A 26,450-nucleotide genomic window follows, 5' to 3' on the forward strand; every position below is an offset into this window, starting at 1 on the left:
GGTCAGGAAGATCCCCTGGAGAAGGAAATGGCAACCCAGTCCAGTATTCTTGCCTGGAGAATTCCGTGGACAGGGGACCCTGTTGGGCTACAGTCCAAGGGGTCACAAAGAGTCGGACACGACTGAGTGAGTAACACTTCACTTTACTTCTGGCCTAGAGGTCACCCAGGACAGAGCCCCCAGGAACTCTAGCTGGGGGGAGACACTTGGGCAGGAGCCTGAGGAGGACAGGGAGACTGTAGTCCCTCGGAGACGGTGTTGTCTCGAAAGCCCCGGGACAGCGTGGCCTTGGTCTGACATGGTGCCTGGGGGCCCGAGGGTGCTCAGTAAACACAGACTGAATAAATAAGTGAATGAATGAATGACTGTGATGAGGTCAGACAACAGGAAGCACTCGGGAGGGTGGAGTCCCAGGGGAGGGAACCAGGAGGCAGCTCCCGCCATCCCCCCACCCTCCCCAGCACGAGGACAAGTGGGAGGTTATTCTGGGGCCTCCTCTGGGTAAATATAGCCTCTGAACGGGGTGGGGGCAGGGTGGGGGGCCGGAGGTGGCTTCCTCGGTTTGTTTGGGGCACTTCCTTATAAGGCTGTGCAGGCCGAGGCGCCTGGGAGGGTGAGGTCAGGGGCTGAGTTATCCTTTCAGCCCAGCCTGATGCTGTCCCTGCCGCCGGCCGCTGCCGCTGCCAGAGTCGCAGAGGAAATCAAAGGCCTGGGCTTTGGGCTCTGGCCAAGGGAGCTCAGAGTGTGGCCTCTTAAAGGGCCCCTTCAGCCTCATGTCTATGCGGGAGCCCAGTCTAGGGTGGGACAGGGGGTCTGTCCAGGGTCCTCTCAGAAAGTGATGCCAGAGGCCTCGGTTTTCCCATCTGTACAGTACCGCTCAGACTGGGTCATTCCCTGGGGCTCCACGCAGCTAGGAGACCGCAGCCTAGCCTCTACCCTTCCCACTGCACGGTTACACTTTGCTCTGATCTCTCCCTGGTAGCTCCGCTGGTAAAGAATCCATCTGCAATGTAGGAGACCCTGCTTCAGTTCCTGGGTCAGGAAGATCCCCTTGGAGAAGGGAACAGCTATCAATACCAGTATTCTTGCCTGGAGAATCCCATGGACAGAGGAGCCTTTCGGGCTAGAGTCCATGGGGTTGCAAAGAGTCGGACACACTGAGTGACTTTCACTGGAGACCAAAGACTCAGAGTCCATTCATCGCTTCCCAAGGCCCTGGCGCCTCGGCTCCCCTCAGCTCCCCACTCTCTGCCCCTCCTTGGGGGACCAGCTGCTGCCACTCGACCCTGCGGCGTCACAGCTGCTGTCAGAAATGCCATCCTGTCAGGCAGGCCTGGAGGAATGTGATTTAATTTCAGCTGGAATGTGCCCTCTGCGGCTGCCCCTAGAAAGGGGAGCGAATGGACACTAGGCCCACCTAAGCCCAGGAAACCTAAGAAGGCTCTGGGCTTGGGGACAGGCCCCTGGGTCCCTGTGAGGCCCCTGCTCCCACCCCAGAGGGAATGGTACGTTGCAGGACAGGTGCTGCCCAGAAGGCGTCCTGTGAATGCCGCTCTGGTGGATCAAGGGAGGACCCAGCTGCCTGTTCCAAGGTCCTCAGGCCCACTTGGAAAAGACAGAGGGGAGTTTCAGTGAGCCACCAGGGAAGGGAATTTTTGGCTCAGGGGCAGGAAGAGAGACAGAATGGCCTCAGGTGAGGGCCCGAGGAGTCTGCGATCAGAAGCCAGGAAAACACCGTCCTCTGTTTCCTCTTTGATGATCCAAAGATTCCACATCCACTCTCCATCCACCCTGGGGGCCCCTCTCCCTTCTCCCCTCCCTTTCTAACACAGCATCCCCACAGCCAGACCGTGTTTCTTTTCCAACATTTGAGAAGCAATAGACTCTGCCTCTTGCTCCCCGACCCTCGCCCCAACCCCACCAACCCGAGGTCTCCAACGTGGACACCCCGCCTGTAACCCCTCCTGTTTCTCGTGCTGTCACGTCTGGGCTCCCTCTTTCCCCAGAGGGACAGACCCCAGGCCCCAGAGTCCCAGGTCCGAGAGGCCCCTTCGGTCTTCTCCTCTTACAGTCATGAGCTCCCCTCCCTGCAGCCCTTATTCACTCTCCCCACCCCCATGACTCAGCTGTGGCGCCAGAAATAAACCGAGGCAGGTGCCAGGGGGCCACTGTCGAGGAACCACCTCCCAGCAGCTGCGGGCTCAACTGCTGACAAGTGGAGCCCCAGGGCCCCAGCAGGGGTGGCTGGGAGACTTCAGTTTCAGGGGTGGGGAGATGTCTGACCCCCTCCTCCTTCCTCCCTGCTAAGGAGAGACACCCCCTCGCTGTCAGCCTCAAAGACCCCCTCTCCTTCCTGTCTCCCCCTTTCTGCCTCTCCTCATCTTCCACGCTTCCACTTCCTCCCCTCCCTCCTCCCTGGCTGCTTCCCAACTCTTGAATCCTTTGATCTCTCCTGGATTCCCTCTTTTCCTATTGGCCTCATTTGCCTGGAAGTTCTGTGTCGAAAGAGAACTTTGGTTTACCTTGATGGAGATAAAGGTGCACATAGACATTCTTGCCAAGGATACTAAGAATCCTTAGATGCTACTTGGGGTCCAAAGAACATGGGCCTGGGGGTGTAGGCTGCTCCTTGGCTCCAGTCCAAAGTGATCAAGCAACAGGCTTCCCTCTGTTAACAGCTTCTAAAGACCTCGAGGAAGAATCACAGGGAATAAACACAGAGGCCACAAGGTCTACCCACTCAGACTGTTGACAAGAGCCTAGAGTCTTTCAGTGGGGAGTTTCCTCCCAGAGTTCTTCCTTCTCCTTCTTTGCTTTTCTCTCCTCTCCTTCCCAACCCTTTTCTCCTGCTCTGCCCCAGGCTTTCAGGTCTCCCTTCCCAGGAGGAAGCAGGCACTTTTACAGGAGGCAGACAGGAAGTGAGATCTCAGGAAGGACCTCGAGCCTGGGGAACAGAGGAAGCTTTCCATTGCTGGAAGCCGGGTACCTGGACCCTCACTCCAGCCAGGGTCTGACTGCAACTCCTGGGGAAAGCTCTCCCGCCCACGGGGGTCTGACAGGCTGAGCATTTTTGGAAGTCTTTGGGAGCTACTGTGTCGCAGAAGGCAGCCAAGACAATGGGGCCCTGTCTCTCTCTGCACAGGAGACAGGCTCACAGACAGAGCCTCAGGACTGGGACAAAGGCCCCAGTGAGGTCAGGGCAGGGTGCGGGAGTCAGAGTGGGAGAGTGGGAGAGGAATGGGGAAGGGGGGTGTGGGTCAGAGCAGCCTGAGCAAAGCTGGGGGCTCTGGCGGATGGAGGACCTCTGGAAAACCCACCTCCCTGGGCTCTCAGGCCCATCCTCAATGCTCAAGCTCCTCATCTAGGCTGGGCCTCCTCTCTCCACATAGACCCAGACATCGTCCGACCTGCTTCAACCCCAGGGGAAAGGAAACCCTGTGGGGGACCCCATTTTAGACATGTGGGAAGGTGGCTGGGAGCCTAACCCCATATCCAGGGGCTTGGTCAGCTGTCTGCTGTGTCCTGGAGGCAGAGGTAGATACAGGTGGGTCCCTGTTCGAGCTGCCCAAAGAGATGGGGCTGACACTCCATGAGGGGCCAAGTCCCCCTATTCAAGCCAAGAGAGGCCACACACACACACACACACACACACACACACACTGGTCCAAGGGTTAGTTTCTGTATAGGGTGCTGAGTCATCCCTAGACCAGCTCTCCCTTCCCCAGGAAGCCCAACAAAGCCAGGAGCAGGCTTCCGTTTCCGGCAGCCCTGCCTAAGCAGCTCAGCAGGTGTCAGGGGAAGAAGGGGGAGGATTCTCGCTCCAGCCCTATATCTACCTCTGAAACTCTCTTCATCCACCGATCAGTGATGGTGGATCCCTGCCTACTGCAGTCCTGGAGATTCAGAGAGAAAGCTGATGAAAAGGCTGGGAAACCAAGGCCCCTTCCAGCTCACCACCAGGGTCTCTCGGGGAGATTCACCCTGCTACCTAAACTCTATCTCTGTGAGGATATGTTTCTCAGACAACCTCCCTTAAGAACCCGAGGACAGACACTGCCCCTTCCTCAGCCTTCTTTTCAGACCCCATCTTCAAAGGCCCACTTTGGCCTTGATCCACTTACAATTCCAGCTTAGTGCTCTTGACCTCCCTAAAGGTGCAGTGCGTGGGCAACTGCAGGGTAATACAGGGTAAAGCGGGGTTCTGCCCTGGCCCCAGGATCACCTTCCCAGCAGCTCCATAAGGCACAGTTCCGCTCCCTAGCCACGCTAGGCTGGGTCACATGGGGAGGGCAGAGGCTGGGACAGGAGAGCCTGGGGCGAAGAGAGGAATGTGGTGCTTGGTGGTAGGCAGGTCTGGGAGGCCGGTGCTGGCGTCTCAGAGATCAGCTGGCTTGGGGTTTACATACCTGCGGAAGGCCCAGCTAGGCAGGAATGGCCTGGGAGGCCCTAGCTGCCCCAAACAAGCACTTGTCTTTCTCTGTCCTCTCTTCTCTGGGTCTCTTCATATCGCCCTCTCTAAACTTCTTGCTCCTCTGGCTCTGTCTCCCTGTCCTTTAGTTTAATCCGGTTTTACTGACTTCTACAAAAGGGGATAAGAAATGCCTGCTTGTATGAATGTGGTGCCACAGTGGGCACAAGCAGAAGTGTGTACACACGTGTATTCACGAGTGTGGCCAAGAGTGGTTAAGTGTGAGCAACGGCAGCAATAAGATTCACCCCCATCAGGAAGACAGACGGCATCCTAACACACACTTTCACCAGGAGGCACAAGAAGGCACAATTCAGTGCCCTGCGATGAGGTACACACACACACACACCACACAGCCGGTCATTCTCTTTTCAGTGTTCAGAGAATGACCTCATCATCTCATTCTCCGCTGACTCACAGACCCCAGGGCCAGCTCAGCCTGGCCGGAAGTCCTACCCTCCCCCTGTCCCTAGCCCCGCAGCCAGCCACCCTGCTTCTCTTCCAGGGCGCTCCTCAGAAAGACAGATCCCCGGCGCCCCCTGGCGGTATCCTGGGACTCCTACAGGTCGGTTCCACGCACGCACGCGCACACAGGCACGCTCAGGCCGACGTGCCTGCAGCCGCAGCGCCATCTGCTGGCCACAGCCTACGGGCCTCTCAGGTCATTCCCCAGAGCCCTGCCGGAATGGGGAATCTCTTCTCTGTGCTTGTTTCCTTGTTCCTGCATCTCTCCTGCTCGAATAGGCCTGCTTGAAGTGTAACCCCCTTCGTTCCCTTCACGCTCACACTCCTTGAGAGAACTCCCCTCTAGAACCTCAGAATGGGGACACCAGGCACCCACCTCTCTGTCTTCCTCTCTGAACCCTCAGCCCCTTTCTCCCCAGACTGAACTTCTCCAGTCTGCCTTACTGGACACTCCGGGCACTCCAGCTTTTTCCAAATATCCTTATGCTGTTTCCCAAACCCCGTGTTTCATTCATTCCATAAACACTGGACTATTCTGTGCCATGAACTCATATCCACTGACATCTTGACTTCACCGACCTTCAGAAGCTAATACACACAGAAGGTCTATATATCCTGTGAGGCCTGGCCCAACTCCACTTTTTTCTCTCTCTTTCACACACACACACAGGCATCAGACTTGCTTGGGCTCAAATGCAGCTTTATTTTCTGCTTGTTTTACAGGTACCCCATCCTGCAAACCCATTCTCTTGGGAAACTGAGAATGAGTGGGCACAGGGGCCTCCAGGGGAATGGAGGAGACAGGATGGCTGGCAAGGAGAGGGCAGTTGAGGCACTTAGAGACCTACTCAAGGCCCTGAGGGAAAAATCTGAGGCCCAGAATAGGAGTGAGAAGGCCTAAGGCAGGACTGGAGATGCCCAGATATTGATATTACAGAAAAAGCCCAACGGATTTTTGGCCAACCCAGTATTTCCCAGAAGCCCCTCCAGGCACTGCCACGTGGACTTCAGCTGCACCCCTCTCCTGCTGTCACTCCCCGTGGCGGAAGAGCACGGGTCTAGGGAGGGTTGGTGGCAGAGGGCAGTGCCAGGGGCCTTGCCCCTTAGGGGCCTGGAGCAGGATTGGGAGAGGGGTTCAACCGTGCCTTCCAGTGCCCTGCGAGCCTCCTCTGACGTCCTTCTTGGGCCTCTATTGGGCGCAGAGCTCGAGCCTGGGAAAGACACACACTCACCCTCCACCCTTGGGCTCCTTTTCTTTTCTCTTCTCAGAGTCTGCCCTCTCGTGTTCTTGCTCCTTGACCTCTGATCTCATCAAAACACTTTCTCTGGCTCAGCCCTTAAGAGCCCAGACTGTGGCTGCATAGTCTCAGACAGCAGCACTGAAGGGGACCCCAAGAGCCTTCAGCCCACCTCCTCTGTGCCCCAAGAGAGCAGGAGTGATGACTCCAAGTTTACCTAGCCAGCGATGGGCAGAGCTAGGACTGGAGCCCAAGGCTATATGGGCTAGTGTCTCCCACCTTTCTCCTCCTGGCACTCACAGGCCTGTGGGGCACACAGGAGATCTGGGGGGGCCCCCAGAGACCATTCTCCTGGCAGCGGATCAGTGGTAGGTTGCGCTGGGTCAGCCCCTCCAGGCACCGGTAACGAAGCACTGTGTCAACTTCATAGCGCAGCCGTGGGCGGCCAAATACCTGAGCCAGGGGCAGCTCTGGTGGGGGCCCACAGGACACTGCAAGGAGAACACAGTCAGGAACTGGGAACCCGGCTCAAACCGTCCCCAGAGTTGGGATGAAGGAGGAGAGGAGAAGGCCATGAGCTGACACACAAAGAGAGCAGGCGGCGGAAGGGCTTCCCTGCGGGCTCAGGGGCAGCGAACGGCCTGCCCGGGCAGGAGACATGGGCCTGATCCCTAATCTGGGAAGGTTCCAAATGCTGCGGAGCAACTAAGTTCACCACAGCTACTGAGCCTGTGCTCCAGAACCCAGGAGCTGCAACTGCTGAAGCCGGGCGCCGAGGGCCTGTGCTTCGCAACGAGAGAGGCCACAGTGCTCCCGCACTGCCGCAGCGAGCAGCCCCCTCACCGCAACTAGAGCACAGCCTGCCCAGCAGCAAAGACCCAGCGTGGCCAAAAACAAATACAAGGGCAAAACCGTTTAAAAGAGCAGGGGTTCCTAGTGAGCCCGTCTGATTTGTTATCCCGCCCGTGCTCACAGCCTGGGGCACATTTCCGATTCCTCAGCGTAGTTTTGCACTCTCCTCCTGCACGCACATCAGTTCCAGGATTCCCTGACCCCCACCCCTCCTCCCCCTTGCCTGCCCTCACCCAGCCCCATCTTGCAGGTGTAGGACAGGTGGTAGTTGCAGGGAACATCACTCCATTGTCCCTGATCGTGCCACACCATAACCACGCAGTTCTCTCCGGACAGGAAGTAGCTGTCTGGCTGCCCAGGGTTCCAGTTCTCATAGAGCTGGGAGGGCGGGGGCGGGGAGGAGGCAGGAGGTCGTGAGGCGCTCCAGGAGCACGGGGAGGAACGGACCTGGAGGACTTGCGGAGAAGGGGGTCGAGGAGGGGCACAAGAGAGGGAAGGCTAGAGGGGTGGGGAGTAGGGGACCCCAAAGGGAAAAATGCCAGGGGACTTGGGGGTAGGGGCAATGGGAACCAGACGAGAAGAAAAGAGAAGGGGACGCACGGAAGAAGGGCCAGGAAGAGGGAAAGGTACAGAGCCAGGAAAAGGAGACGGAGAGATGGGGGTCACTGGGGGTAGAGGGTACAAGTGCTTCGAAGAAACGACCTAGACCACGTGAGGGGCGGTCGGAACCTCTCACCAGGGGGACACCATCTGACCACAGGAAATCCCCTTCGATGGTCCTGTCATTGAGCCCGATCCACTGGTACTCCCGGTATCGATCTGGAGAACAACCGCAGGAGACCAAAGTGTGCAGTGAGCTCCGCTGCCAGCAGAGGGCGGCCATTCCCCGTCACTGAGCGGTCTGTGGGCGCTCGCGGGGCAAGTCCCCGCAGCCCCAAATCCACGCTTCCCGGTATCCTTATTTCTCCCTCCAACCTCTGCACACGGGCAGGAAGGAAGACAGCGGCGTAGGGGTGAGGGAAGAGGAAAAATATCACTAGGGCTAGAAAAGGGAACTCTGGAAAAAGTGAAAACTTTCAATAGCGCCAGAGTCGGGGAGAGTAGATGGGAGGCAGGAGAGGCCAGGGAGGTGGGGAGCGACTATAAACGAGCCCCCAGGGAACCGCTAGGCTTATGCAGGAGTATTTTCTGCGTATTTCTCAGCCCTCCCCTGCCAGAAGCCCCACTGCCCACGTGTGGAGCGGGAAGGAGGGCCACAGGAAGGAAAAGTGAATGAATGAATGAGGTAAGCCAAGTAGTGAGTACCTGAATGAGTGTATAAGGGAGTTAATTAACACACTCTTTGACTGACTGATGAGTGAGTGAATGTGTGGATGAGAGAACAGGTGACGAGGGTCGCCTCCCTCCCTGTCCCCAGCCCACTGTTGATGAAGTCCTGTTCCTCCGGCGTGCTGATGCTGGCGAGGTGCGCGCCGTACATCCGGCACTTGTTCTCCGCCTCCTCCCAGCTCCTTCGGGTCGAAAAGTGCTTGTAGCAGGCGCCCTGGAAGGCGTCCCAACCGGGGCTGCAGAAGTGGAGGCCTGGGACACAGAAGAGCAAGCAGCTTAGCGGGGAGGACCCCAGAACTCTTGAGAGGCTGGGTCCCCAGACAGGGAGACTGGGCTCCTCCCACCGCCGCAGGCCGAGGGGGCGGGGCTGAGGGCGGGAGGGCGGCGCCCGAGAGCGAGCGCCGGGTTAGGAGCTGGCGGGGCCTCGTGCAGGGCGGCCCGATGCCTTCCTTCTCTGCAGCGAGAGAGCCATGGTGAAGGCTGGAGTCCCGACCTGGGTCTCCGCCATCCTCCATCCGAAAGAAAAGCCGAGCCTTCCTCTCCTCCCAGGAGAATGGAGACCGACAAGTACTGACTGTGCCTGCCAAGTTCCAGGCTCACAGTCTCCCCGAGAGAGTCATTTTTGGTTCCACTTAACAGATAAGGAAATTGAGGGTAGGCCTCAGAGAAGTTGTGTGATTTGTCTAAAATGGTAATTCATTATCTGCGTTTCCACCGCAGGAGGCCTAAGTTCATCCCTGGTAGGGAACGGAGATCCCGCCAGGCGCGCGGTGTGTCCAAGGGCAAGGACAGCAAATGGAGGTTCATTAATGACAGGTCCAAAGGGGAAGTGTCCCCTTCCCCCTCCGCCCCCCTCCCCCAGAACTAGTGCACTGTGGCAGGGCCTAGGCTTCAGATCTCCCCCAACCACAGCCCCTCAACACACTCACCAACATCGCACAGGTCCCCCCCATAGCCAGGCAAACACAGGCAGCGGACCCCCTCCTCCTCCTCCAAGCACGTCCCGCCATTGTGGCAGGGGCTGGGGACACAGTCACCTGAGGGGGAGAGAAGTGAGGTGTGGCGGCAGGGGAGCGCAGCTCTGCAGCCAGCCCTCCAGCCCTGACTCCCGTGTCTTGGGGGCTGTCACAGCATCTCAGTGTTCTCCCTGAAGCCTGAGTTCTGGGTTTCTCCTCTCCTCACTGCCCCCCGTTTCAGCACTGGCTCAGTCCTATGCTGGTCACTGTCATGTCCGCCAGTGTGGGCTCTAACAGGGACCAAGGGGATGTGTCCAGGAAAGCTCTCAGGGTATAACTCCACCAAGGGGAAAGATATCGGGCTATCAGTCATGCCTCCTGGACTCTTACCTAGCTTCTGGCTCTGCTGGGTGACACTGAGATAGTCACTTTACTTCTCTAGGTCTAGAGTTTAGTCCCCCAGCCCCTGTCATTGCGCCGGGTCTTAGCATGATTCTGTGTAGTCTACATAGGCTGGGTGGAACTGAAGGAGAGGAGAGTCACCATAGGAACAGTAAGTTGTGACCTGCCTTTTACTGCTTCTGAGACCTGATGCCGGGGTGCTCCGGGAGGGAGCTAACCTCCTCCTCCTGCTATCCATTGGGCAGTCAGGCCCAGAAACTGCTGGGGGAAGATCCAATGTACTTCCCTCACTCTATGCCCTCTCCTTCCCCACTGCCCCCAACCCATCCCAGGAATGGAGCCCAGTAGCTCGCCCTGTCCTGCAGCACTGCAACATTCTCTCAACATCATCCAGCCTCTTTGCCTCTCCTTCTTATCTCTTCAGACTCTCCCCCCTCACCAGGCTCCCCTTTCCCCCTCCACTTGGGGCCTCCTGAAGGTTCCACCAGCCTAGAAACCCTTTCAACTCCTTCCTTCCGGTTCCCTCTCCTCCAGGCAGTCTTCTTGGATTAACACACTACCCTGAAGGCCTGCAATCTGTTATCTAGGTCCAGCTCCAGCTGGCTAGGCCATCTGCCTCCTTTTCTGGACTCTCTGTCAGGATGCTGGGTGGCTGCCCCTACACTGGGCCTGGGGTGCTGAAGGGGCTGACAAATTTGACTGTTTTCTGTTCCAGATGACCGGGAGAAGATGACCTCACAGACTGATGGGACAGGTCAGGGTTCTCAGCCCAGCTTGGGGCGGGACCTTCAGACCATGCCATCCGCTCTTAGAGGCCAAGGCCAGGGCCCACAGTGCTTCACTCTGGCCCGAGATCCCACTGCCTGGAGGGGATCAGAGCAGAGGTCGGGGAGGAGGAGCTGGAGTTGGTTCAGAGAATTTTTCTGGGATGACCTAGCTGTTTTGGGTAAAATGAATCAGCTGTTCCAGCACCACTCCCCCTGTCATCACCCCTTCTGCCAACAGTTCCTTCCAATCTGGTGTTGCCGCCTCCCAGGGCAAAGCAGGGAGGGGAGGGGTTTTACTTAACTCTTTAAGCACCAGGCCCTACAGAAGGTAGGAGTCCTGAACTCCCTTTCCATTCCTCACACTTTTCTGCTCCCCCTGTGGTCCTCTCTGCCCAACCCTCCAATCCTGGCGGACAAAGACTCTCAAACTTGGTCTGTGGAGTCCCACCCAAGCCAAAGTTCCCTCTCCCTGGTTGTGAGAGTGACAGAACCTGACCAGGAGGGGAGGCTGTGTTGGCGGTGAAAGAACTTCTCAAGACTTTCTGGTATTCCCATCCCCCCACCCCTTTTGGATCAACTATTATACACACTCAGAAAGTTCTCCCTGCCTTCCTGCTGCAATAGCAGGCTGGAGGACCACTCATTCATCCCCCAGGTGGGGTACCTAAGACACCACTGATACTTCAATGGTGCTCCTCTCCCACCAAAGCCCCTTCCTGCCCAACGCAGTACTGAACTCCAAGGCCAGCGGGGCAGGGAGCCAGTAGTCAAAATGCATGAGCCCAGGTGTGATGCAGAGACCCTGAGCCCACCCTGGACCATCGAGAAGAGTGGTCCTGGGACTAGGAGGATCCCAGCCTTCTCCAGAGATCTCCATGTGGAAATTCAGCCTTCACTGAATAGGTAGGGCTTCTTGCTCTCAGACCCCAAAACCTAACTCCCCATTCCCCCTCCCCCCACACTTTCCATCTTCCCCTGCTGATCTGTGTCTTCTCCAGCATTAGCAACTTTGAGATCCTTTGAGTTCAGGGAGGGTAAAATAGGGGGTGAGGGTAGTCATTAGCACAGGAGTTAGTGGAGGAGGGAGAGATCATGGGCATGAAAGTGAGATTCCAACCCCCGTGGATGTTTGCAGGAGGGGAACAGGCTCTTGGAGCACCTGGATGCCAGGGAACGGCCTCCACGCTAGGATGTGCTCTCTCTGTCAGTACCCTGTGTGTGCGGCTCTAGTTGGGGGCCAAGAGGATGGATCAGAAGTGAATACAAAGGGACACATACACACACACGCGTGCACATGCGTGCACACACACACACATGCACACACTCTGGGCTGCAGAGGTTTCTCCCTGTCAGAAGTGAGGGACTACGACTCCCACACCCACGTACTGACAGACAAAGACGTCTCTGGGGTAACGTGTCGTTCTCAGGAGACAGGAAGGGAGGCAGAGATAAGCCTGAGGAGAGCATGAAGGAACAGCAAGGGGCTGTTAGACTGCTAGGACAGGAAAGGGTGCAGGCTGAAGACGGAAAGGAAGAGGCACAAAGACACACAAAGACCCAGGGAGAGAGACAGAGAGACAGAGATGGAACCACAAGAAGCACCAAAGAGCTACCCAGCACACAAATCCATGGAATGAAAGGGGCAAACAGCTGGGGGTGGAGACAGAGGGTGCCAGAGTTCTGGTTATAAAGCAGTTTAATAGAGATTTATTTCCAAGGCTTGTTTCCATGAAACAGTTGAAAAAAGTACTTCATAGAAGTAGTTGCTTAAGGCTCTGTGGGGATAAGGGCTCTCCTGGACCCCAAAGGTTGGGAGGTGGGAACGGGACTCCAGGCTTCCCTGACACCAGTGGGAGGCAGCTGAAGTGGGGAGGCATACAGGATGGGGAGGGAGCAGCAGGGGATGGGCCTGGGCCTTGAAGAATGCAAAAGGCTACGAGGGCACCCACTGAACAAGGCCTGAGGGTGCTCTGTGGGGCCAGTGAGATGTGAGTCACAGGTAGAGAACTGAGGCTAGGAAAAAGTTCCACGTGGTTGGTGGTGGGACTGGGGGTCACAGTGAGGATTTCAGAAACGGGGAGAGGTCACAGGGTGGGAGTCACGGAGTTGGGGGTTATAAGGTGAGAAGTCAGAGAGCTGGGATGGTAGTCACAAAGTGGGGCATCCAGGATTGGAAGCCTGCAGGTAGAGGTGGGCAGGAGAATGAAGGTAAAGGATGAGAGAGTCTGGGGCAATGGTGGGTTAAAGGCCTATGGGTCAGGTGATCCAGAGCTGCAGGGGGAGGAAGAGGAGGAGGATAAGGAGGGAGGCTGAGCCTTGGGCAAAGTTACCTGATGAGGGGGCCACGGCCACTCCACCACGGCTGGCACTGTCAGTGGGCAGCACCGGCTGGGCACGCACTGAAGTCCCTTCTGGGACAGTTCTTCTGGAATTCTCTTCAGAGGGGCTCTCCAGATCCCTGGTATCCCCAGGGGCCCGTGTGGCTGGAAGCAGGGAAGGGGCACCCTCGGAGCTTCCTGTCTCCTCACTCTCTCCTCGAGGGGCCCCAGAGAGCTCAGGACCTCCAGTCTCCTCCTCTCTCTCTCTTGCCCCAACCGGAGTGGAAGGTGGTGGGGATGCCAGGTTCCCTTCCCTGGGAGTGGGCAGGGTCTTGGTGGGTGGCCCAAGGACCCTTGGAGGCCTGGGAGCCTCTGGGTCGTCATAGGGTGGTGGTGATGCACCAGGCTGGAGGGCAGCCCTCACTGGAGGGGATGCCTGGGTGAGTGACTCCTCTGGAGCTGGCTCAGTGGGGAGAGGGGCCTCTGGGTCCAGGCTGCTGAGCTCACTGGGCCAGGCCCACAGGGCCTCATCCTCCACCTCCTCCTCTTCTTCTTCCTCTTCTTTCTCTTCTTCACCCCTGTATTTCTCTTCTTGCTCCAACACCTTGCCTTCCTCTTCTGAGGACCCCAGCGGAGGCACAATGGATTGGGTTTCGAATTCTAGGCAAAGCACAGATGATTCAGCACCAGGGACAGCACCCGCCAGAGGACAGGAAGAAGGAAGGGGAAGCGGGGAGAGAAGTGGGGCTGGGGAGGGTGAGCCCTGGGGGAGAGGCAAGAGGCTGCCCTGGGGAGGAATTGTCTTTGCTCTGAACCAGAAGAATTTCAACCAGAGCTGCAATATTGAGGCAACACTTGAGAAGGCTCTGTGAGCTGTCATTAGTCCAGGAAAACCTGGTGGTTGCATCCCCCTCTACCAGTCTGTTGAAATTCTGTTTATTTTGGGTAGGTGATGGGGGGGGAGGGACCAAAGAAAGGAGATCCTTCCTTCCCAAAGGGCAGCTCCTTAGTCCAAGCATCTCCGGACCTAGCTAATTGGGAGTGGGCTCTGCTGGAAAGGCAAAGGTTGGGAGAGGGACAAGGGCGGTGCCTTGCACTACTGTGCTGTTGAGAGGGCAGAGCCACGGTGGGGACAACCCCGGCCTCAGCCCAGGCCAGCCCCTTCTGCCGCTAACTTCTTCCAGGCAAAGACAACCCCAGGATGAGAGATTTGAGTTACCTAGGAGGGTTCTAGGGGCCTCCGCTGGGTCTTCTGGAGTGGAGCTTCCACCACCTCCATCCTCTATAATGGGAATGGAGTAGATGGCTCCTCGGGACTCGCTTTCCACAGCTTCCTGGGGCAGCTTCAGTTCCTCCAGGGTCTCAGTCACTGTGACAATGGATTCCAGTGCATCAGAGGCCGGGTCAGAGCCTGGGTTGGCTGCCTCAGGGATGGCAGAAGGCTGGGCAGAGTCTGTGGCAGAAGGAAAGTGCCAGTGGGAGGTTAGAGAGGTGGCTCTCCCCCCAACCCATGCCTGCATGTGAGGGCTCTGGGTTAGATTCAGAGATCATGGAATTCTCTTAATTCTCTCTCATCCTCTCTGTGGAGCACTCACGGAGCCCAGGGAGCATCCCAGGACTTCATCACTCATTCCTCAAGCATTAACCAAGTGTCCACTAGGCACCATGCCAAGCAATCTCCTGGGCACTGGGGACAGAGTGCAGAGCCAAATAGCATGATTCCTGCCCCTACAGAATTCATTATATTCTAGATACAGATAAGCAAATAAACATACATTATAATTTCACCATCTAAAGTACAATTAAGCAGAGTAAGGCGATGGGAAGTACTGCTTTAGATAGACTGGTGAAGAAAGACTCAGGAGAGAAGTCATCCCTTGAAGACAGAAGGATGAACAGAACAGCCTCAGCACTGTGGGACCCTGGGTTTGGGGCAAGGTGAAGGATCTCAGTCATTCTAAGACTTTAGAAATGGATGAGGACAGGCTGCCATTATCACAGGAGAGCTGAAGGACAGAGAACAGGAAGGACATTCCACCATCACCACCAGACGATCTCAGTGTTGGGGCAAAAGGGCAAAGGATGAGCAGATGTATCGTTTCAGCATGTGCTCTCTGCAAATAACCAGAGTTTTAGAATGAATTGACTTGTCCCTGGGGAAGGGAACCAAGAGCAGAAAACCAATGAAGGGAAGGTGGAATTGGGCTAAGAAAAGCCCTGGGGGCTGTCCTTCTCAGCCACACAGGACAGGACAGCATGTCCTGCCTGCCTCTGTCACCTGCTCATACCAGACAAGCAAACCTGTGCCCTAGGCCGCTTCTGTCCCCACCTGCTCCCCACTCTAGTCATCCTCTTCCCTAGCCCCGTCTCCTGATTCAGTTCCTCTTTCCATTTCGTCCCAGAATAGTGCTTGGCACATCATTATAATCAGTGTTAGAAGTGTTAGCTACTGTTATTATAATTATCATCATCACCATTATCCATGTTCCAGTAAGCCTATTCAGATGGACCTGTCTTCCTGTGGACTTCACTTCCCTACTCCGCCCAGACTCAGGCCAAAGCTGCCTGGAGATCAGTCCCAGTGGAAGTAAAGCTTTTCTCCTAGTCTTTCCTCATGCTGGGAGGGAGACATCTTGTCTTCAGTCAGACGGGGGCTCCCATGGCAGAAGGTGCATCTCCCTCCTTCAGACCAGGGGCTCCCTGAGGGTAAAGACTGTTTCTTCTCCCCCCATTTCTGCCTCCAGCAGAAATACCAGTACTAGTACGACTGAAGTACCAGTACTACTGAAGGCTCCCAGCTGGAGCAAGGACTCAGATACTCTGTGGCAATGCCTCCCTGACTGTCAGTCACCCTTGGCCTGGGCCCTGTGCCTCCCCTCTAGCTCTCAGTATAAGACGTGGGCAGGAAGCTGTCTCTACACCCAACTGTCCTTAAGGATCTGCTCCCTGTGAGGGGTGGGGATTATGTCTGTCCATCAGTATTATATGTTAAAGAGTTGATACCTTCAAGCTTAAGCAGAAGGCTCTGGAAACCCCGCTGAGGGCTCTGAGGATATTTGGTTAACTGAAGTGGATCACTCCTTGGATTCAGAGAATGTTGGTCATCTCTGCTCTGTTCATGAGCTGACCAGAGATGGAGACATGATTGGCAGCCAAATAGGGGAGAGGCAGTGTTGCAACAGAAAGAATAAGGCAAGAACTACTGATGTGAGGGCAGTTTAGGCAATGCGGAGAGGTGAGCCCTCCTTGAGGCCACACAGACCAAGTCAGAGGGCACTGCCTGCAGCACCAGGAGGCAAATGGCAAAGACCCAAGAGAAACTGGTCAGGGCCGAGGTGGAACTGGAGGGCTCGACTCTGCCTGCCTGAGATTGGTCTCAGCCTCTGCAAGGAAGTGGGCTCACCTCGGAAGCAGTAGACGTTGAAGCGGCTGTGCTTGTTGGGGAAGCCGGTCTGGTTGGGGAAGAGGAAGAGAGTCTTGACACCAGGGAGGCCCCCACCACAGCGCTGGCTGGGGGTGACGATGGGGTAGCGCACACTGCCATCAGCCAGCCAGCCAGGGCTGCAGCGGTCCAGGCCACCATCCCAGGCTGCATACAGCTGGCCGGTGGTTGCAATCTTAGCACCCCGTTCCTGGCAGTATGTCCGTGCCTCCTCCAAGGTCAGCTTGTCTGGAGGGGCACCCAGGAACAGCTCTCCTGGGGAGGAAGAAGAGGCTGGGTTACCAGGAAGGTAGCTCCTTCCATCCGGGGCTCCCACTGGGACTCTGGGTGAGCTCCTCTGGGCCTCAGTTTCCTCATCTGTGACATGGAGCCTATCATCCTACTTCACAGGATCGAAGTCTTGATGGAACCTTAAGATGGATAACACTGCTCAAAGGAACCTGGCCCAACTTCCTCATTCTGCAAAGAAGGAAACTGAGGCTCAAAGATGCTAAAATGTAAAGAGATGTATGGAACCTTCTAATGGGTCCGATGATAAAGAATCAGCCTGCAATGGGGGAGACTCGGGTTTGATCCCTGGATCAGGAAGATCCCCTGGAGAAGGGAATGGCTACCCACTCCAGTATTCTTGCTTGGAGAATCCCATGCACAGAGGAGCCTAGTGGGCCATGTAGTGCATGGGGTCACAAAGAGTCAGACACGACTGAGCCACTAACACTGGTTATCCGCCAAAGAGATGTACACCAGCAGAGTCAAACTCAGTCTCCTATCTCAGCCACCTGTCTGGAGGCTTTGGCTGTGAACTTGTCTCTATGACCGTGTTTGGAGAGAGGGACACTGTTTCCCTTACTCCTGGCTGCACACTTAAACACAGTATGGTAAGGTCCACCAGAGGCCCGGGAGGACCTAAGGGCAGCCCCGGAGAGGGGTCTCTTCCCCTGGGAACCTCCCACCCCCAATCACCATTTAGTTCTTCGGCATAACAGTAAACATCATAGAGGTCATCCGGGTCGACCACTCCGTAGTTCCGGACCCCAGGGAAGCCGTCCATGTCTCCATAACAGGCCTCTCTTGGCGTCTGGATGGGATACCTGGGGCGGAGGTACAAATGCCTTCACCAGGAGACGTTCTGTGGTGACCCCCCACCCCCCCCCCCCCAATCACAGTGCTTTCAGTGCAGCCAAGTGTCTTCTCAGCTCTGCAGAAATGCACCCCTGCGAGCACACGGTCCTAACCCGTCCGCTGCAGACCAGCTTCATCTCCCACAGGCAGGGAGCCCTATATGGCCCTCCTGAGGCAGCAGCCGGCAGGCCCTGGTAGAACCAGAAGCCACAGCCCTCTCAGAAATAACAGCCCCCTCAGAAACAACTAGAAATTCGTGGTCGACAGCCCCAGCCCACCTCACGGTCTGGTCGGACAGCCAGCCAGCGTCACACTGTTCATAGCCCCCGAGGTAGGCGGCGTAGAGCTGCTCCGGAGTGGCGATTCGGGCTCCGATGCGGGCACAGGCCTCCTGGGCCCCAGTGAAGGAGAAAGCGTAGCGGGCAGAGCCCTCCCGGTAGAGAAAGACGACCCCTGAGGGGCAGAGAGGACCCTGAGGCGGGATCACCCAGCACACCGACTTCCCCTTACCCTCCTTGTCACTCCCCTGTAGACAAAGGGTAAAGTCCAGATTGCGCTCGCTCTATAGCATGCGGGACTTAATTTAGATTGTGGGTAGAATTTTCCTTCACCTGAAGAAAGAAAGGAGGGAAACTCCTTTTCCAATTCGGTCTGCGCCTTCTAGGTGTCTGCTTCCGCCCCACACAGTGGGCTCCCCTCCCGCTCTCCGTCTCCGACCTCTCACCTTTGACCTTGACCTCCACAGCGTCGCTGCTGTCGTCGATGCCATGCTGGACCTCGCAGCGGTAAATGCCTGAGTCGTTGGGCCGCAGCTCGCTCAGCACCAGGGAGACGTCGGTGAGTGACGCCGGGTAGGCAGGCAGTGCCACGCGGAACCGGTAGGCCTCGCTCACCTTGACGCGTAGGCCCCGCGCCACTAGCACCTCGGCCTCCCGGCCGCCGGACAGGAAGGTCCACTTAACCCGCGGGGAGCCCTGCGCGGCGCGGCGGCTCGGCGACGGCCGCAGGTAGTGGACGTGGCATGGGATGGTGAGGGCGCCGCCCAGCACGCCCTGCAGCGGCGCGTCGCCCGCGATGCGCACGCGGAAGGCCCTGTCCTCTGTGGACGGGCGGAGCCGGCTGCAATTTCGCGCTGTAGATCTGCCGCGCCCCACCCCGGGGTTTCTAAGCCCCGCCCCAGGACCCCGACGCCCCGCCCTCGGGTTCTCGTAACCCCGCCCCCCGCCCCCTCAGGAACTCAGGGCTCCGGCCGCTGAGTCCTGCCAACTCACCTGTAGGTCCCCCAGGCCCACCCCTCAGGGTCGACAGACCCGTCCACAAAGTCAGCTAGTTTTACCCCCAGAGCCTCCCAGTACCACCCTAGGATTCCTGGGCCCCACTCTGGGTCCTCAAGCCTCACCCCTGGGTCCTGCAACCCTCTTCTCAAAATTTCCCTAGCCTGTTCCCTTCAGAGCCCCTTTCTGCATTTCTCCCAGTTCCATCCCTGTTCAGCCTCGCAGCCCCATTCATCTTCCCGGAGGGTCCTCCATCCTCCACCCTGGAGACCGACAGCCTTGTACCTAGTGCCCCACCCCAGCCCTACTCCCCAAATTCCATCACCCTATCAAGGGCCCACAAATCGTCCCTGATTTTCAAGTGTCGCTGCACAGGCCCTCCCCGACAGTGCTCCCAGTTCCTCCCTGGTCCCTCGAGGCTGACAGAGGTTGCTTAGGGCTGGACAAGAGGCTCCTTCCTACTGCAGGGGAGATGTAGGAGACAAACGGTGGCCCTGAGTGGGGCTGCTTACCTGAGCTGTCTCCTTCCAGAGCATCAGCCAAGGCCGCAGGGATCCAGGCCAGAACCAGGGCTGCCAGGAGGGGCAGGAACAGTGGGGCCATGCTGCAGGATGAGGGAGGGACTGGAGGAGGAAAGATGGGGTTAGACCTCAGGATGGACTTCTGACTCCCCACCGGATCCACATGGATCATACATATCCTGATTCCAGGAGCCCACTGTCCCCACCTCACTATTTATTAACACTACTTCTGATCCCTGTCTCCCCCCAGGGGATTCTTATTCAGAACCAAGACCTGGGTGCTGTCAGCTCACCATGTGACTTCAGGCAAGTTCTTTACTTTCATTAAGCCTTTATTTTCTTACTTGTAAAAAAGCACCATTACTACCACTTCACAGGGTGTGATGAGGCTATGTGCTTTGAGAGTGCATTCCATCAAAAAAGAAAAACAGCAAAAACAATAAACCCTGCATACAGTAAGAGCTCAACACGTGCTTATGGCATATAGCATAATGGCAGATGCTGTTATGCTTAGAGTCCCCTCTGTCCCTCCCAGGGCCAGACTTCTTTCGGCCCTCCTCCTGCCACAATACCCATCCAACCTTTCCTCCCTATACCTTCCTCCCTAGCTTCCTCCAGGAAGACTTCCTAGACTAAACCCAGGCAATGTACAGCTTCTCTCCAGTCTAACCCCTCCTTGACCTCCCCCCTCTACACTGCACCATTACTTATAAGGAAACTGTTCTCTTTACCCCCGAGCATCCTCCACCCCCTCCTCCTTGGCTGCCTTCTCCCTCCTTCCCAGGCTTTCCATTCTGCCTGGCACGGGCTTTCCCACCGGATCTCCTGGCTCAGAAACCAGCTGGGACAAAGCCCCTGTCTCTGCTAGTCTGGCCTCCATCCAGCCTCTTCCTCCCCCCACTCCAGCACCAGGCTAAGGGGGATGTATGAGAATAAATGAGAGGGACCACTTCCCATCTGCCTTTGGCCATCAGAAGCTCTGAGAACTCAGACTATTCCTCCGAAGATCTCAAGGCACTTATTACACTCTCATAATGGATGGATGGGGGTGGGACATTGAGAAAGGGGCTCAGAGAGGGATAGGGTTGAAACTGAGTCCCCAGTGAAACCAAGTCAAGTACCAGGCCAGTGTGCCCCAAGGAGGGAAGGCTGCAGAGCCAACTTCATTTTTAATGGTTGGCCTAGCCTCAAAAGAGCATGGAGTCCCAAACTGCCATGGAATAGGCCAGGGGTGCAGCAGGAGATATGACGGTTAGACTATAAGCAAGACTTCCTTGACATCAGGCTTCTTCCCACTGGCTACTCCCCATCTTCCCTGACCAATCAGGCTCTTCCCTTGTATATATATATCCCATTTCCCGAGGCTGAGCTGGTAGGAAATTACCCTCTTCTCCCAGATCCTCCCAAAAATCCCAGATCCTCCTGAGGACACCTCCCCACCACTATGATCTCCGTTTCCCTGAGTGTGGCTGGGCATCATTTCCTCAGGGGCAGAGGTGGGGATGGAATGGCAGGAGCCAGATAGAGACTCTCTTTGACCTTTGAGAGGGAGGAGGTTCTTGTTGGGACCCAATCAGAGGATGCTGGGAGCAGCTCTGGGCATGGGAGCACTTGAGAGGACTGCTTTCTGGGGTTGGAGAGGGGACCATTTGGCATGAACAGTCAGTGCCTGCCGGGTGCTTGGGAGACTCTTTTGCCATGTCTTTGAGCTGCGCCAGGTCCTGAGCTAAGCCCCTCTGTGGCGCCTTCCCTCCCCTCTCTCTGGGCTAGAGCTGGAGCTACTCACAGCTCTTTGACGGGCGGCCCAGAAACCCATATAGTTGGAGCCACTCTGGGACCAACACCCTAGAACCTCCTTTCACCCCTGTTATGTAGGTGGGGGAATGAGTGGAGAAAGTCTGAAGCTGATGAGGACCTGGATGCGCTGACTCATGGAGGGTATCCCACCCCTACCTCCAGGATTGGGAGTCACCGATTAGCAAGGCCAAGAGGGTGGCCCTGATTATGCGGTTCTCAGGAGCAGGGAGTCCTACACACCTCCCATCCCTTCACCAGTCCCACCAAGCTTGGGCCTCAACCCCTTCCTGGAATAGCCAGGAGTCCTGAGAAAACTTAAGCTTCCCCTCTTTTGGTCCCAGACTTGGACTCAGGGATCCAAGCCTTAGTCTCCATCCCACGCATCCTCCCACCTCCGTTTCATCTTCTCATCCTCCAAAGCTGGACACACCACTCCATCTCTAACCTCAGGAGCTCAGCAGTCTTCCTGTCCTTTCCCCTGATGCCACACCATTCCTCTGCTTCAGCTTCTGGATTTCTGCCCTTGTGCTGAGTTTCCCCAGCTGTTTGGGAAACTGCCCTCATGTTACATTACCATTCCTGTCTGACGATGGATGTCTATCCCCTCACAGGCTTCATAAATCCAGTCCACAGAAAATCAAGACCAGGCTGTGTGTGCTTTGTGTGCACCCAACGCCCACCATCTCCATGCTGAATGTCCACCGGCTGGCAGTTCAAGGTCTGCCCCATAGGAACTGAGCTCCAGTGCTCAGCAGAGTCAGCAGGGATGCACAGGGGGCCGAACTTCGGTCACCTCAGGAGGGAAGCTTTCAGCTATCCCCTTTGAGGCCATGTGAGGGGCAACAGGAACCTACACAATATCAGTGAGTCCTTAACAGGGCCTACAGGAGTAACTGCAGTCATTGTAAAAAATAGGCCTATTTATTGGAAGCACAACTAATAATATGATTAGCAACATCGCCAGCTGAGCTGTTGTGTAGTATAAAACCTGACATGTGGGTGATGCTGTTATCAACGGCAGTTAGCCATTACAGCATAGGCACTGGTAATACTTGGGGTGGGTCTGTGGGTAACAGTGTCCCTCGATCTCAGTGGTATTATCTGGAATAGATATAACACAGATACTAATGGTGCTAATAAAACTGATGGCAAATCTTAGTCCTGTTAGAACCCAGTGGGCTGAGCTATTCTGATAGGAAGGGAGTATGGAAGTACTTGATGGGGGAGGGGAGTGCTTCCCAGCCCAACAGCAGTGCTAGGAAGGAAAACAGGAGTGGTAGCTGGAATTCCAGCTGACAGTTTCTGACCGTCTACCTGAGCCAGGCCTCTTAACTAAATGCTTCCCATGTATGCCTGTGTGCGTGGTAAGTTGCTTCCAGTACTATCTGACTCTTTGCAACCCTATGGACTGCAGCCTGCCAGGCTCCTCTGTCCATGGGATTCTCCAGAAAAGAATTTTGGAGTGAGTTGCCATGCCCTCCTCCAGGGGCTGTTCCCCACCCAGGGATGGAACCCTTCTCTCTTATGTCTCCTGCATTGGCAGGCGAGTTCTTTACCACTAGTGCCATCTGGGAAGTCTTTTCCATCCATAACCTCAACTTTAAGAAAAATACTCTTTAGGCCTTACATCAATGAGGAATCTGAGGTTCAGGGAGGTCAACTAACTTGCCCAAGGTCACTTAGCAAGTAAGCTGGGATTCCATTTCTAGTGGGCGCCAGGACCACCCAATACAGAGGCTCCTGTCGGCTGTCGCGCGAGCTACGAGGAGGTACCCCTAGGGCGGCCGGCCCCGGCTCCTCCCGCTCTGCTGCCTGCAGCGTGGGTACCCAGCGGCGGGGGATGAAGGTCGGAAATCGGTCGTGGTACTGGGACTGGAGCCCGCAGCAGGGAAGACGCGAGAACCCAGAGGGGCGTTCCCATGAGCCCGCGGGCTCGAGGGGGCTGCGGGTTAGACTGCAAGCAACAATGGGGGTGCCAGCGGCAGAGCTGGAGACGGCAGGATGGCAGCAGGGGCCGTGGGCGCTCCGAGCTGGCCGACAGCGGACCTCGCCGAGGTGTCAAGGGTCTGCGGGGTGAGTGCGCCGGGGCCGCGGGAGGCAAAGGCAGAGGGGTCGGGGGCGCAGACCGCAGGGCAGCCGCCGGGGAGCGCCCTTCTCTCTCCCTCCCGCGGGGAGGCCGGGATGCCGTCACACTCACCTACCGACAGGCAGCTGAGGACCGGGGTGGGGGTGCGGCACCGCGAAGTTTGCCGCCTCCTCTGGGGGTCTCCTCTGGGTCCACGGCTCGGTCCTGCAGCTGCAGCCGAGACTGCGGCGGGGACTGCGCTGGCGCGAGGAGAGGCTGGGCCCGCAAGACGCTCGGAAGAGGGCGCCGGGCCGCCGGGCGCCGCACAAAACCCCCTTTCTTTCCCCCCGCCCCCGCCCCGCCCTTCCTCGAAGCCAACCCCTGCCCCCGGGATGGGAACGCGGGGGGCTCGGGAAGATCACGCGACTCGCTGCCTTCTCTGCATCGGTTCCCGGCGGCCGCCGCCGCGAGAGCAAGGACGAGCGAAGTAGGACATCGTCCTGAGGATGAGAAGCCGAAGACTTGGAGCAGAGAGGGAGGGAGGGAAGGCAGAAGGGGCGGGCAGGGAGCGCTCGCGATCTACAGGATGATGTTGCAGCTGGAGGGATGGAAGTTAGACTGTCGGAGGGACTTCCCGTTTTCAGGGGGAGAGGAGGAGGGACTCAGCCAATAGAGAAAAGGATGAAGGGAGAATGGGAGGGAGGCTTTGCTCCTGGAGAGACATCACACGTATAAGTGGGGGAGGGAATCTCTTTTTTGGAGGCAGGATCAGGTGCAAGTGACCTTAACCACCTCCCTGGAGGAAGCTCTGATTGGGTTTTGTCTTCCGTGATGCTTCCACACCCTGCACAGAGGAGGAGCTGACTTTGCAGCTGGAGGGATGGAGGTTAGGTAGCAGATTCATGGGTTAAGTAAAGCAAGTCAGGACCTCTCTAGACATGGAGGAGGGGACGTGGCACTGTGAGCGGACATTACTGGTCATGCAAACCAATGTGCAAAATGCAGGCGTTGCTGGGAGCCCAGACGGCCCACAGGCCAGAGCTGTCGCTGATGAATGCACAGCCTGGTGCCAAGGGGTGGGCCTTGAGAGTTGCCCAGAGGCTGGGGAGTCCTCAGCGCCCAGAATACCAATGACGCCCCATCCACCGCTCCAGAGCCTCTGCCTACCTCTTCTTTCCCAGGCTTTCTCTCCCCTTCTCTCCTCCTTCCTGGGATTCCAGGTGAAGTCCATGGTACGGACTGTGGGCAGGACAGCCAGACGCCTGGATTCTCTCCCCTGGATACCAGGGAAGGCATCGAGGATAGATTGTCAGGGGCTTTGATCCCCACAAACTCCAGCAGTACCTCCAAAACATCCCAAGGAAAGTGGGCTGCCTGTAATGCAAATGCAACCTCAAGGGCGGTCCCTTGCCCACCCAAGCCCCTTCTGTATGGGATTCTGGACCGCACTCTATTGGATGCCCCAACCGCCCCACTCATCACTGCCTGGGCTGCCATTCCCTGTGCTGGGACTTGGCTCCAAAGGTCTTGAGAAACTCGCAAAACAAACAAACAAAAAACCCTCAAACAGAAAACCCTCCTCTCCAAATCCTTGAGGACCTAAAAGGTATTATTCTAGCCCTTCCCCAGAGATGCATCTACTGTAGGGATAGGGCAAGAAAACCATGCAGTAGCAGGTTGTAAGGTCCCTCAGTAAGAGACATGCCCCAAGCAGGGATGCAAAACTGATGGGGACAAAGCAAGGTGCCTGGGGAATCTGGAGAGAAAGAAACCTCAGTTAATCCATTTCATTAAACAAATACTAACTGAATGTCCACTATGGACCAGGTACTGTTTTAGATCTTGGGAATGCTGTCCCATGTTTTCTAGTGGAGAGGAGGGGATCTGAGAAGGCCTCTGGGGACAGATCTGGGCAGCACCTGGGTAGTCCTGGGACCTCCCTTTGCTCTCCTCAGACCTTGCATCCCTGAGCTGAGAGACAGTCTCAGCACTGTCTCAGGCTGAGCCCCGACATGGGGGCTCAGACAGTCTCAGCCCCCACTCAGGCTCATCCCCACATGGGGCTTGATGGAGCTTAAGCACAGCCAGGCAACTGAGTGGCTGAAATTCAATCCTGGTGGTGGCTCACATGTGACCACAATCCTTGCCTCGGGGAAACCTGGCTGTGACCGGAGAAGACAGAGGAGGTGGCCTTCCGCGCCACCTACCCTTGTGGCTAGAAATGTGGGCGCACGTTTCGGTGCCCTGGAGGAGTCCAGCCTCCAGCAGCACCTGGGTCTGGACAAGGGCTGGAACCAGACAGTCTGTTCCAAGACACAGACCCCTGGTGGGAAACCAGACCTGGCGAGAGAACAGTCGCCGCTGCTGTAAAGATCTCCATGAGAGCAGCACTCTGGAGTCATGGGCACTGAGGTCAAACTCCTGTGCCACCATCTGCAGTGATGAAACCTTGGAAAGGCCTTTGTTTCTTTGGAACATTTCTTCTTGTGTACAACAGGCTGAATAGTATCTACTGCACTGGGTAATATCTACCACACTGGGGATGGGTAAGGGAGGCACCTGACCCATAGCTTAGGCTCAGCAAAATCTAATTTTTTTTCTTTTTTAATTGAAGTAGAGTCATTTACAATATTGTGTTAGTTTCAGCTGTACAGCAACAAAATCTAAAATCTACTTTTTTTTTCCTTTGCTACTCATACACACAAACTGTAATCTGCACCAGATCTCCTGGCCAGGAGGTCAGAGGGCCACTCCCCTGTGAGTGGGGTAGAGGGCTCATTATTTGAGAGAGGAGTCCTTTCCCAGGGGAGGAAATGTGTACCCTCCCAAGACTTTCCATTATTTCCAGATGTGAAAATTCATGCCAAAGTCTAACCTTGGCCTTGATCTGGCAGTTTTTGATCAGGGACTTTCTTTACTTGCATCTTGACCCATGGCCATGGGACAAGCGCCCCGCCCCTCCACCCCACCTACTGCCCATTTCTATCCTCTTTCTCAGAAGAGATGAGAACCAGGACTTTCCCTTCTAGGACTCAGAAAGGACCCCCAGGGACTGGCTGAAAGAAAACAGGATTAAGGGAAGCAGGAAGACTGAAAGTCAGTTTTCAGGTAGAACTTTCTGCCCCAGTAACAGGAGGAGCATGTCTCAGGTAAACTTAGTATCTTCTGGACGAGGAAAATGAGGCTGGAGTGGTGAAGTAACTCTAGGGTCACAGGGCATGTACTTGACACAACCACAATCAAGTCTCCAGACTCCCAGGCCTGGGTTCTTGCCAGGACTACAGCTGTCTCTCTCAGGGGAGGGAAAATGGGGGAGGTAGAAAGAAGAGAGAAGTAAGTGGGGGGCAGCCCTCCGCCCTCTCCCACATGCAATCCAGCTGGCTGTCTCCCAGCCTCCTGGACCCTGGAGAGTTTTCCAGTCTCTCTGGATGAGA

At 56.4% G+C, this 26,450-nt stretch overlaps 1 protein-coding gene across 1 annotated transcript; it reads right to left on the reverse strand.

Annotated features, from left to right (window-relative positions):
• Positions 1–6,036: 6,036 nt before the first annotated feature.
• On the reverse strand, positions 6,037–19,236 carry BCAN (brevican). Its single transcript, XM_068966149.1, has 13 exons — positions 19,146–19,236; positions 18,084–18,458; positions 17,638–17,812; positions 17,201–17,328; positions 16,199–16,492; positions 14,015–14,248; positions 12,808–13,455; positions 9,282–9,389; positions 8,446–8,604; positions 7,760–7,842; positions 7,257–7,401; positions 6,472–6,662; positions 6,037–6,144 (listed from the first exon to the last, which is right to left on the reverse strand). Exons 1-13 carry the CDS (start codon positions 19,234–19,236, stop codon positions 6,037–6,039), a joined length of 2,739 nt encoding a protein of 912 aa, XP_068822250.1.
• Positions 19,237–26,450: the final 7,214 nt, after the last annotated feature.

The sequence above is a fragment of the Capricornis sumatraensis genome, chromosome 2, assembly GCF_032405125.1.
Source record: "Capricornis sumatraensis isolate serow.1 chromosome 2, serow.2, whole genome shotgun sequence".
Lineage (NCBI taxonomy): Eukaryota > Metazoa > Chordata > Mammalia > Artiodactyla > Bovidae > Capricornis > Capricornis sumatraensis.